The sequence below is a fragment of the Acromyrmex echinatior genome, chromosome 2 (assembly GCF_024713525.1).
Source record: "Acromyrmex echinatior isolate Ae372 chromosome 2, ASM2471352v2, whole genome shotgun sequence".
Lineage (NCBI taxonomy): Eukaryota > Metazoa > Arthropoda > Insecta > Hymenoptera > Formicidae > Acromyrmex > Acromyrmex echinatior.
In genome coordinates this window covers 22,629,173-22,642,523 of record NC_141853.1, presented here as the reverse complement: position 1 = coordinate 22,642,523, position 13,351 = coordinate 22,629,173, and the positions used below count along the sequence as shown (strand labels likewise).

The 13,351-nt window shown below is 32.7% G+C and overlaps 1 protein-coding gene and 1 long non-coding RNA gene across 2 annotated transcripts; one reads left to right on the top strand and one right to left on the bottom strand.

The window, feature by feature from the left end:
• Positions 1–6,423: 6,423 nt before the first annotated feature.
• On the bottom strand, positions 6,424–10,486 carry LOC147910649 (uncharacterized). Its single transcript, XR_015544131.1, has 2 exons — positions 10,346–10,486; positions 6,424–8,777 (listed from the first exon to the last, which is right to left on the bottom strand). It is a non-coding gene; the product is annotated as an uncharacterized LOC147910649 (long non-coding RNA).
• On the top strand, positions 8,116–12,895 carry LOC105150942 (uncharacterized). Its single transcript, XM_011064340.2, has 4 exons — positions 8,116–8,726; positions 10,385–10,756; positions 11,194–11,458; positions 12,392–12,895. The coding sequence occupies exons 1-4, from the start codon at positions 8,712–8,714 to the stop codon at positions 12,490–12,492; spliced, it is 753 nt and encodes a 250-aa protein (XP_011062642.1). The 5' UTR covers positions 8,116–8,711; the 3' UTR covers positions 12,493–12,895.
• The last annotated feature ends 456 nt before the right edge of the window (positions 12,896–13,351 follow it).

Genomic DNA, 13,351 nt, shown 5'->3' with positions numbered 1-13,351 from the left:
AATAGGATTATTTCTCTTAATTGATTTATTCTCGTTGTTTAATATGAATTATAATTATTTCTTAAAAATGTCTATTCTCTACGAAAATAAATATTTTTCAGCACTGCCAATTCATCATATCCTGAAAACGTGACGATGCTTTTCAAATATAAGGAAATACTTATAGTATAACGAAAGTTAAGGGGAAGGTAATCGCATACGGATGTCCTTATCCAGGCTGTTACAAATTTGAGACGCACGCGGGTGCCTGTAGAACCAGGCAGTTACAAATTTGAGGCGAATCGAATAGAGGCGAGATAGGACAATCGCGTGCGCGCGAAAAAGGTTCGTAAGATTTCCGAGTTCATCCTCGAACGAACGAGCTGGAGATATTCCGACCGTATTTATTGGTCCTCTCTGGAGAAAGTCACCGGGTACATTTTTGCCCAAGTGAGTGCGACTCACATGAATCCTCAGATCGATTAAGAAATGCTTCGTTAGGGGATTCCTGTTTGATTTCATCTTTAATGCTAGCGATTGCTCCAATAATATATTTCTCTGCAAGAGAATCTCTCCCCTTCTAATTGACTCGTATGTCGAGAGTTGCACGTAATGAAGGAAACGGTCTATTAACTTCGTATATGCTTCTGAATTTTTTTTTCTTTATAAAATAAAAAAATACAAATCTTGCAATATTGTAATATGATTTACTAAAATTCATTGCACCGTATATATGGTATAAATGTCTATTTTCACATAATTTATGTTATTTAAAATAATACTGAACATTTATTATAACATTATAACAAAATAATACTGAATATTTATTATAACATTTATTACATTATTACTGAATATTTATAAATAAAGAACCTATAAATCATTTAATGTCGACTATAAATTAACAGTACATAAATAAATCATTAAATAGTTGCATTAATCTCATATGTATTTCTAAACAATTGATTTTTCAATAATAGTAACATAATTCATAATTTAATAGCTTTTTATTTTTATTTTTATTACTCTTTAGTATATGCAGATTTATATTTCCTCATTTTTTATTATCTTTGAGATTATCTTTTAGAGAGAATTTCATTATTTAAAAAATTACTATCATACTTTAAAACCCTTGATAAGAAAAGATTGTTATGATATCAACTAATTCCTTGGCAGTCCTTGAGAAGTGCTTCAAGCGTACCTTCAGGAATGAATGTAAGTCTAGTGGACCCGAAAATAGACATCGAGCTGAACTACTGTTTCAGACATCTTTATGCAAAGCATTCAGACACCGATCCCCACCCTGACTTACTTCACACGTAAGGAATCTTGCTTCTTGAGAAGTGACATACACGAACTGCAGATCTGATAGCTCAGCCACGGTCTGAAGAAAAGAGACCCGACAGAAGAATAACCCATACCCCACACATGTCTACAATGCGCGTGTAGCACATGCGACGAGCCTTCCGCATCGCGTGGAGCATTGCGTAATGCCGTTTATCCCCGATTACAGAGCAAATCATGCATCCGCGAGCCTTCACTCAGATGAGTTACGTGGCTATCTATCCGCACTTCTACCTGCCGATGCCGCACTCGGTTCAATGCCGATCCATAATTAGTAACAATTATGCCGAGATTAATTAAGCATCCGATCGCCGCGTACTGACGAATAACATTGCCGCGTAATCACGTTCACTTTTATTGAACAAAAAGTCAAATTTATAAAACGAATTCAACTGTATGCAATTCACAGAAAATCAAATCTAAATGCTTAAATTTAGTAGATCTAATACATTTACAAGAGAAAAAAATTTCTCCCATCTATTCCACTTATATTTTTTTACTTTTTCATTACTTATGCTGCTTTTATATTTTTATTAAATTGATAGGAAAAATCAGCTTCGTGTAAAATTTATGTTTTTTTGTCCAACCAAGACGATCTTAAAACGATGTAAGAGATTCAACAAGACTGAACTTTCTTGCTCTGGCATTCGTACGCGTGAAGTCATTAACGAAGCAATACGCATAAGTAGGCTGAAGTAGGTGATCGTGATAAATGGAAAGATGGCCCACGCATATGCCGGAATCCGACAGTGTTTGTGAAACAGCTGATTAACATGATGATGCGTCTGAATTACTATAATCTTACCGAATTTTCGACCTTTATCTCTCGAAAAAGAAAGAACATAATATTATTTCCGCAGCAAAAATCTTAATATATAGAACCAATAATAGGAACAAAATTAATACAGGAACATAATTAAGAGTCTTAAAAACAAGCTATTGGAAAATTTAAAAAAAACATAATTTCCAGAAATTATATAATCGTATATAAATTCGACAGTTATGACTCAGCTTACAGTTAGAGTAGCGTGATGCATTATATTGTATTGTAATACCGTATATTGTAATATCATTATTCTCGTATAATATAAGTACGATCTTACGCAACGCGTAAAATCACCCAAAATTGTTAAAACGTGCGGCAAAAGGTCATTATATCTTTTCTGGATACTTTGTGCCACGCCGGCGAAATTTGTAATTTCGACAAAATTACTGCCGCGTGCATATCTGATTTGTAGTAATATTCCGAAACAACTTACCATAAAGATACTACCATTACATTGTAATTACGAGATCGTTGAAAAAGGTGCTTGAAATTCGCAGTGTACAGTTAAGCTATTGGTGATCAGTTCACTCACGCAAGTACTTGAATCAATATCCTCGAAAAAATTACTTTAAAAGAAGGTAAGAAGATGCCAAGTATATACGCGTTTATTAAAAATTTTTTTAAATTTATTTATGAAAAATATACGTATATTTATATATAATAAAAATATATATAATAAAAATATTTAACAAGAACACGGATATTGTAGGATACAAAATTCTGCACAATAATTCGTGCAAACGTTTTTATTAATTGTGTAAAGAAGAGACAAATACAATTTTTAGCGCACGAATTATTTCGCAGAATTTTATATTCTTACTCGCTCTTATTAAATATGTAATTACTTGTTAATAAAATCTGTCCGATTTATTTTTAAAAAATTTATCTTTATTATTTTATTGTTAATAAAATATATCATTATCCAAGATGATTTAATGCAAAAAATGAACTGCAATGTATCAATATATTAGGTGTTGGAATTAATTCGTAGCGTTTTTAATGAAAGAATGTTATTTATTTCACATGAGCATTAAAAAATACATTAATGAAAGTACTTCCCATCACTTGTAAAACGCTACGAATTAATTCCAACACCTAATATATATTGCTTTTTGTTAAAAATAATTAAGATATGTCAATATATTTTATTATTATAGAATATAGATCAACGATATTACGTAAGAACAGTACAATAGAGAAGTTACTATATTTTTGTGACATTAGAAATTTAATTACATTTGCATACAATGACATTTAGATAATATTTCCTTCACCAATTAGTATATCGATATTGTAATAATAATTTATTTCATTTTATAAAACGCGTAGCAAATTTGGTATCGAACCGTGTAGGGCAAGGCATTGGCAATCAGAGATATGCGATAAATTTAATATGTGGTGTTTGACAAGCGTATTATCAATTGGATATCGTATGAAATTCAAATAAAGCAGAGTACAAAGATATTTTCATCATCGCTAATCGTGATATGAGTAACAGATATAATAATAACTACAGCAACGTGTACATTATAGTAAGATGGAACGGATATTATTTCAAATTGTGCTTACCATAAAATCTTTCTAAGTATACAGCACAGTAATAATAATATTCATTAATCATCATCCATTAGGTTCCGTATTACGTGTTCAATATAGGATAGCGTGCTTATTGAATTCATGAATTCGCGAACAGCGTATCATTAGAAGAAAGGTATCCCCTTGTATGTGTATCTGTGTATGTTGTATGTGATCTTCCGTGATAATATTATTCGAACGAAAAGGAAATTTAACATTTATTAGAAAAAATGAAAGCGATAATCTCAATTGACAGATTTTTAAATAATGAATACATTTAACAAAATAAATAATATTATTTCTAATGCTAAAGATATTTCAGACTTGCTGAAATATATTTTATTAATCCTTTGATCAGCTTAAAGCACCTCTTTTCTTTATAAAGTTATGAGAGAAATTATGTAAACTTTTTACATAATTTGCTTTTTTACATAATTTTATTTTATTTTGTACAAAGTATGTAAATTTTTTACATACTTTGTACAAAATAAAATAAAAATAAAATAATTCACTCGCAAAAATTTCTCGTTTTATTCATGAAATACGTTTCCAACCATGAGTATGACGGAAAAAAATTCACATTTTTGACATCGTGATGCAACATAGCTGCAATAAAAAAACAGAAGTTAAAGTCCCGAATTAGCACATAATGAATAATAAATATCATTGTATAGTGATGCTCTGTGGAATTGATCGCAAAGATACATGCAACGCTTTCAATTAGCAATTATACGCGAAATATTATACAAATCACAATATATGATTTGTGAATAATTTATATAGAAAATAAATAAAGATGATCTTATCATTCAATTAATTTGCAGAATTTTATACTTCAACAAAAATATATATATTTTAGTAATAAATGACAACTTTTATTGATTAAAAATAGAAGTTATCCATATGAAAAAAGTCAATATAATCAGAATACGGCTAAAATAATTTGAAATACCCTTTTCCTGCAGTTATAATGTAAACGTACATTATACATACGTTGCGTGTTGCACGTAATTACTGCTATACTACTATACTAATCATATCATCGTGAAAACGATGTTATTTTAATAATGCCCCGTGCAGTTATAGCAGATTGTTTATGAACTCACACGTGTTTATCTCGGGCACACGCTTGAGAATCTCGCATGCGTGCACAATCGACGAGCGGCTTCGTGTCCATAGACGCTCGCTATGCATCTCGGAGCAGCCGAGTTCTCGTAACAGCGTGGCCAATCGCATATCGGGGCAACGTATAAGGAACCCGACATCAAAAAAGGGATCAGGAGGCAACCGCTTCGCGCGTGATACGTCAATTTATCTGCCGGCAGCTAAAATCGCGTTGCGCGATACATAATATTTATTCTCCGTGACGAGTGTCTGCAACACGCAACCACAGACAGAATATCTTTGTCCCTCCTTTCCCTCCCAATCTCACCGCTTTACAGATTGGGCAAATTTTATACTGTGCACCAATCTCTGGAGAACCGTGCATCTTGTAGCAGTGCTACGGCTGATTTCGCAGAGAGTTGCACCACTTCAAGTGTAACATTGACAAGAACGACGATACAACTCTAACAAATGAAGCTCTGAGAATGAGATAGGTCATTGTAGACCCTGAACCAGGCTCTCACAAAAGGACCGACTGAATCAATACACTTTGCCAAGAAGTGTTTCTTAGCTATCTCTATAAGAACCGTTCGAGTGCTTACCCAACATGTAATGTTGAAACGACATTGAATAATACTAATGATACGGATTGAATGATATTGAATAATGTTGCCGATGTTATTTTGCGCGCAATAGCGAATATTGAAATGCAAAATGTATCGATAATTCGGTTATCAGAGTAGTTATCAGAGAGTAAGGTAATCTGGGTCAAACGTACGGCTCGTTTTTCTATGTTGTTCTCATTATATTTGCAACAAACTTGTTCGTAATTTTTTAAAGAAACATTTGATTATTTCATCGTCATAGTCATATTTCTTGGAGCGTCCAAGTAAACCACGATATGTCTCCATTTGTCTTTTCTGAAAGCTCAAATAAATTAATGAAGCTTACGTTGTACTCAAGTATCTTACATAATATTCTTTTCTTTGAATTAATCTTTTTACGTTCTTTAATACTTTTTCATAATTTAAATTTACATTTTTTCTAGCATTTTAACCATTTTAACCGTTTCATTCCTAAATTATTTTACAGCTACAAAAAATTTATACTTATTCATATTTTTATGCGTATTATATGACAAATAAGCGATTCATAAAAATATTTGGATATTTTGTAAATGCTTTTTTACACATTATTTTTTTGCAATTGTATATAATAATATTGTGGAAAAAAATTGACTTTTTTGCTGCATGAGTGTAAATATTGTTACGTAAAAAAATGGCGTTAAAAATATGACCTCCATTTTTCTCAAAATTTTGACGTGACAGCCATCTTTTGCCAATGGATTCGTGTTCACTAACAAAAGTATGTCGAAAATAACTATTCATATTCGTACAGCAAAAAAGCAAATTTTGTTCTACAACGTAATTTGCAAAGTTATTATACATAGACATCTGTATTATATATATAAATCTTATTCTTTAGATTTGATAAATTCATCAGAATATTTCAAGGAAGATTATAATTTTGCGCAAATTCCTATTTATTAATAACTTATGTCAAAGCGATAATAAATAAAAGAAGATGATGCTCTATATGTTATTAAAAAATTTTTTAATTCATATTAAAATACATGTTATCTATGTAAAGTCCTTACAGGCATTTATAACAAATTCATCTATTTACAAATATAAAAAAATTGACCACAATAATATTTTATTTCATAATTAATCACGCAATGTAACAGCAGTGGAAACGAAAGGGTTAATCATTGCATGTCAAATAATTAACCGATTAAATATATACAGCACGAATATTAATTTTAAAATATCTTTTCAGGCATATTATTAATCGCTTTATTGGTTTCACTAAACTATTACGAAATCATGGAATCTTCATGTTGCGTGCCATCGATCTATTAGAAAATACATAATCAGGGATATCGTAAAATTAATCGCGAAAATTGCCGTATTAAGACGTCATTTGCACTCGCGGCTCGGGTGACGTCGGATTACCCGTAAATTTGTTAAAGGTTTGCATAAGTCGTCACCACCGAGATTTATGCGAACAGCTTCCATATCTTCTGCGAATCGGGTAAGCGCTTCTCGCGATCTAAACGGCGGGAACGCGCATACGATGGCACACCGAATAGATTGGATTTATATCCCACTCATCCTCACGTCGCACGTCTCTCTACTAACACTCGGTCCGATTACTGGCAGGCGTATTTCTTCACATCCACCTTTCATTCGTAACTACAAACTCGGTAATTGGTTCGATACACTTCGGGTCCGAGGATGAGATCAGAGTTGCCCCGCGCAAGGCGTCTTTTTTTTTTTTTCATCCGATCAGACAGTTCGAAAGTGCGGCGTCGTATTTCGAAGGCCGTCTTCGAGATCGAACCGATCGGGAGGGAGGTAAAGGGACATCGGTAGATCTAGCGCTTCCCGCAGGGAAAATGTGTCGAGGATCGCAGGGAGCTCGTCGGCAGATACACCAGCGAATTTTCCTAGAGCTACCTCTAGAGCGGCATGTGCAATCGCATTCTTACTTGCGCGTGCAACGCATCGGACGCGTTCTCGCCGCCACGTGCCTGGAATTCTTTTTATTGTGCGGAGATGTCGAAAATATATGGACGTGCCGACGGAGGCCGATGTTGCTTAATCATCTGACGATGATTCGCGATAGTTTGGAGAAGCTCACGCTCATTTTGTGAGACAGGGAGATTTTCTTTTTTTTGACCTATCACCTTCTGACAAGTTGATTTAATTAGCCTTTTTATTTCTGTAATATATTTGAAAGTCTACAAAAATGCGGACGCGTAAATTTTTTTATCGGATGTAATATCCCTGTGATATATTTTGCACAGAAATTATGCCTAACAAAACCGTGTCATATTGATGAATTATTATCGATTTAAATTTAAATGTTCGATTTTAAGCTCTCATTTTATATGGAATAGATAGTACTAGATAGTACTAAAGATTTGTTCCTAATGTTTCTTTTCCTTGAATTAATACGTTAAAGTTACGCTTTAATTTTCTATGTATAATATCCATGCAAAATTCTTATTCTATATATGTAGGAAAATGCTCGAGTAATCATAATTGCAAATTTAAAATATGTCATACCTTTCACCATCCTATCACTTTTTTCATCTAACTGTCGATTCCAATTAATTGATGTGTATAACACATATTCAAAAGTATAATAATATATTACATATAATATTTTTAAATACTAATAATATAATAGAAATATAATTATACATGATATAATATATTTAATTACATATGATATAAACTACGCTTGTAATTATAACTTTGGGATTTTTTCACCCAAATGTCAAATATATATAAATACAGTTTATCTTTCTTAATTGCAGAAAGTTAATTCGATCAACAGATTCATCTCTAACAGTAATTTTTCCGACATTCTGCAATATAAGCAGTACTTTGTTAGCTCAAGATTCGTTCATGCTAACTAAGCTGATGATTCAGATTTTTTTCATATCATCACGTATCTCTACGTCACGGAAATCAATATCTATGCGGTGTTCCCGGACGCAAGTATATGTTCTAACGTGCGAAATGGTCCGATCGAGAAACCGAAAGTCACGTGCGTAGCCCCAATTAAAATTTTAAAGCCATTTCAGTCATCAACGGGCTATCTCTTCCCATAATGCATCATACGGAGTGAAGGGAAGATGCGCACCTCTCCGCCTCCCACACCCTCCCACAGTACGGTCGGTCATTCTAATACGCCAGTTAATACATGGATATGCAGTACGAAGGATAAACTGTAACAAAGGGTCTGAGTAGTATATAAACTCTCCAGAGGATCATCTTCTCAGTTCGCTTCGTGTCTTCGGTTCTACAGCAATATGAATTGTCACCAGGTAGGCCACCAAATAGTATCGTGCGATGGCGGGCCGCTTTAACCCTTTCCGCTACAAAATGCAATAATTCGCCCAACGAGTTTTATAATTACTACTTTATTAATTTTTTAATCGCTATTAACAATTAATTTCATTATAAACGATTATTTATTAAAATTTATTATGTTCTAAATCATATCAATTTTTATCGTTTATTAGTATTAAATTATTTTATTTATTTTATATTTGTTTTTTTTTTATAAAAAAGCTTAATTAAAAATTTTTTAATATTAGAAAAAAATATTTCTTTTGCCACATTATTTTGACTAGAAAGAATTAAAAAGCTTCACCGTGACCAATGTGTGTATATATCTTTATTGATAGAGTTTTTACCTTCTAATTTAATCATTGATGAATTTTAAAATGTCTAAAAAAATTTCGTTATTATGATGAACAATAGAAAATTAAAAGACAAGTTATCTTTCTCATATGTAAAAAAAAAAAAAAGTATAAATCAAAGGCTCTTTATAATTGATCATTTAGTCATATGTAGTGTCTGTAAGATGTTACAACTGCCATTCTCTCTTATTCTCACGAACAAAATATCTTTGATAAAGTATGAATGAGCAAGCAATCGTAATAGACAGCTTTTGAGTTTGCTTAATAGAAGAAAATGGAAGTAGTTATAACAGGAATAAATTGCAACAGTAAAAAAAAAATCGCTAATCTGGAATCTTATAACACTTGTGATGCGCGTATGCAACGCGATTTGCAATTATCTACCATTGTGCCAACGATGACTCTCAGCTTGGTGACAACGCACAGCTGTGAAAGGTGCGACATTTATGACAAATGTTGCAACTTATCCCAGTCACATACGCAGTTCTTATCTTTTCTTGCGTACTGCAATAAACGTTGTGGCAAAAGCTGATTAAGAAATTTAATAATCAGGTGAACAAATATTGAAAAATGAAACTTAAGACAAGAGAACGGCAGTTAAAAACACTTCTCAAAGGTCTTTTAGCGTTTTGCTAGTGTGCTATCTGAACGAGCTTAATATTCATGTAATCGGTAACAATAGTTAGTGATAAAATCTTTTTTTTTATCATAAACGACGTAATAATGTAATCGAGATTAGATGCCGCATTGATAGAACGATATGATTTTCCTTGGCTACGTGATGTCGAATAACCGCATATAACGGAGGGATGTTAGATTGTGCCCCACTTTCCCTCAGTAACACGCGATTATCGCAGCGGACACCGCAATGCCCACAATCTCGGTCCCGTAATATCTCGGCGTCTCGGTCATCTCGAGATGACCCACCGACGTGTACACTCTCCTTCGGAATAAAAAATTCTAGTGAGTCAAGACCGGAAGTCAGTAATATAATCATCATTCTCTCGCAATTTCATAATACTTAGCAAACAAGCTGTCATCACTTTTAATGATTTTATGATTAGGCATTATTAATTTTTTCATCGAAAAGAGTACTCCGATATCGCATTTATCTTAATTGATCTGCCTTTATTATCTATCATTATAGATGTGTGTCCGAACAAAGTTGCGTAGTAAGTGTGCAAACATATATATTAATCTGATGTAATGATATTTCTTTATGATTATAATTCGCTACTCACCGATCTTGTAGCAAAGCCGCAGAATCTCTCTGATTGCAGTTGGCCAAGCTGGTCTTGGTGCTGTCGTGCATCGGCAGTGATGTCCTGGCGGGTCTCCTACCAGGGGGTGGCACAGGTGCCGGGGGATATCAATACAACAGACCAGGAGGTGGTGGTGGATTTGGCGACGCTGGTTTCGGAGGTGGTGGCCGCGGTGGCGACTTTGGCATCGGCAGTTATAGGGGAAGACCAAGCCAAGCTTATGGTGCACCCGGTGGTGACTCCTTTGGTAGACCAGGTGCAAGCGGATTCGGAGGACAACCGTCGTATAGATATCCGCAATTTGGCGAGGGTGGCAGCGGTGGCTATCAAGACGGCGGTGCCGGAGGATTCCAAGGAGGATATGGATACGGCGGACGTGACGGTGGAAGGGTAAAATTGTTTTCAATGCATCTGCAATTGCAATGCTCAGCAGAAAAAGCAACTTTGCAATTGTTATAACTCTTTAATATGATTAAGTTAATTTAATTTTATAAAGTTGTTTTTTCTGCTGAACACAGTCATTAATATCTTACCTTTTAAAAATTCCAACCCCCCCCCACACACACACACACGCATGCACGCACATATATCAAGTTTTATCTTATTGTATTACTATATTATTTATATTATTGTATGATAAATGCTAACTTTGCAGAATAACATAATTTCAAAATATTTAATGCTCAAAAATATTCAGTGATGTGCTTGAAAGTTTCGATAATTAATTATTTAATATTTTTTTATATAATAATAAATCAAATATTCTTGCTTCTCATCGCATTATTGTTTGCCATATACACGATGATAATTTATATATTATTTTATAGCCGCAGCCATACAGCTTCCAATACGAAGTCGTCGATCCGCCGAGTGGCAACGATTACTCTCAACGCGAGAGCAGCGACGGTAATGTCGTTCAAGGAGAGTACAGAGTTCTGTTGCCAGATTCGAGGACACAGATTGTTCGGTATATGGCTGACGACGTGAATGGCTATAACGCGGAAGTTCAATACGAAGGACAGGCTCAATACTCTCGTGGTGGTTTGGGAGGATATGGAGGAGGCGGATATCAAGGTAGCGGTTATCAAGGAGGTCAGTATGATCCTTCGCACAAAACACAGTGATATAAGGCGATGTACGTTATGTGACAAAAATTTTAATAAATATTTGTTTTCTAAGTAAATATTTACTAAATATGTATAAACATGTATTTAATTTAAAAACCATTAATTTGATTTAACTATCACTTTTTTATTGAATAAATATTTATTTACTGTAAATTTATTTTTATTTAATGCTATTCAAAGAAGTATGTATTAAAATTTAATAATTTCTTTTCGGTATATTTTAATATACACGTACACAAAAAATCAAATATAAAATTATATTAATAATCGCGCATCTTTAGATTAAAAGGTATGACAAAGCTGCAAGAGACAAAAATCATTTATTTTCTTCTCATAAAGTCCTGAGAATTTTTTCAGAATTTTTTAATACTGTATTTTCTCATATTAATAAAAAAGAGAAAATGCAGTACTAAAACGTTGATAAAAAATTCTGAAAAAATTCTTAGAACTTTATGAGAAGAAAATAAATGATTTTTGTCTCTTGCAGCTTTTCTATAAAGTTGATAGTATTTGAGTAAAAAATTATTTAAGACCAATATTTGGCAATTTTTAGTAATTAATATCTTATTAACTAATACGAAAATTGCAAAATGATAGAGGACTTTTCGACTCAGTTTAGTTCTCTCTACCTGCCTATGAAATATTTGCGATTATTTCCAGACACCCTGTATATTCTGAACATAAACTATATAAAATAGTAATGTAGTCATATCAATCTTATAATTTCTTATTCAATATGATGTAACTGTTACATTTATATTATTGAATGGCAAATTATTACACATTATTACATATTAATAACATTGATGTAATGTTACTATTAATTTGTGTTCAGCAATATACATAAAAGACTAGAAAAGATTACTTTTTATAATTCTATATTCTCTATCATCAACAGGCAGAGGTGGTGGTTTCGGTGGACCAGGAGGTGGTTTTGGAGGTGGTTTCGGTGGTGATAGTAATCAATATTTGCCACCGCACAATAATTATCACAAATAATTGTTTGACACGAGGCTATCTTACCAAAATATGACATACCACGTGCATTTCCGGCGATAACCATTACGGACCTCTCTCGTTTATGGCTTTTATTTTCAATATACGGTAATCCTTCGCTCACACACGAGACACACACGAACCCTTTTCCGATCACCCTTTTCCGATCCTATGCGTTCACGAATCACTTTCACCTATATTTAACGATTACACAAGGACTAATTAGGATAATTTTATACGCATGCATGAGTGTATGTATTTATATATATATAATATACATAATTTTGTACATGATAACTGTATTATCAAACATACGCTTGTATCTTCCGCTAAGCGATTATCAAACTCTTATGTTATGTACGTATTTATACAAGCTTGTAGTAAAACATAAATGAAGTTCTTTCTATTTAACTTCATATTACTTTATCCCAACTGATCCTTAATCTATTATAAATTTTTAAATCTAAATAAAAATTTAAGTTTCATTAATTGGATCCATATATATTAGTTTTAAATGTAACATTTTTTTTCATCACGGCAGTAAAGGATTAAAAAGTAAGATAATTGAACAGTAACAATTCAATAAGAATCTAAAACTTGGACTAATACTAAATATACCAATTTCTTCTTTGTGCTTTAAATTCAGATTTAATTTCTTGTACGCACAAAAACTTCTTAGTGCTTGAAATATTAAATTGTAATAATTGCGAAATAATTAATTTCAAAGACAATTTTATAAGAAGTTGTAGAAAATAATTTTAAGAATGTGTAGGAAATTTTGGAAATATTAAAATATCGAAATGGCAAATTAAAATGGAAAAATCACAGTAATTATTTAACTGTAATTATAGTTGTTGTTTAT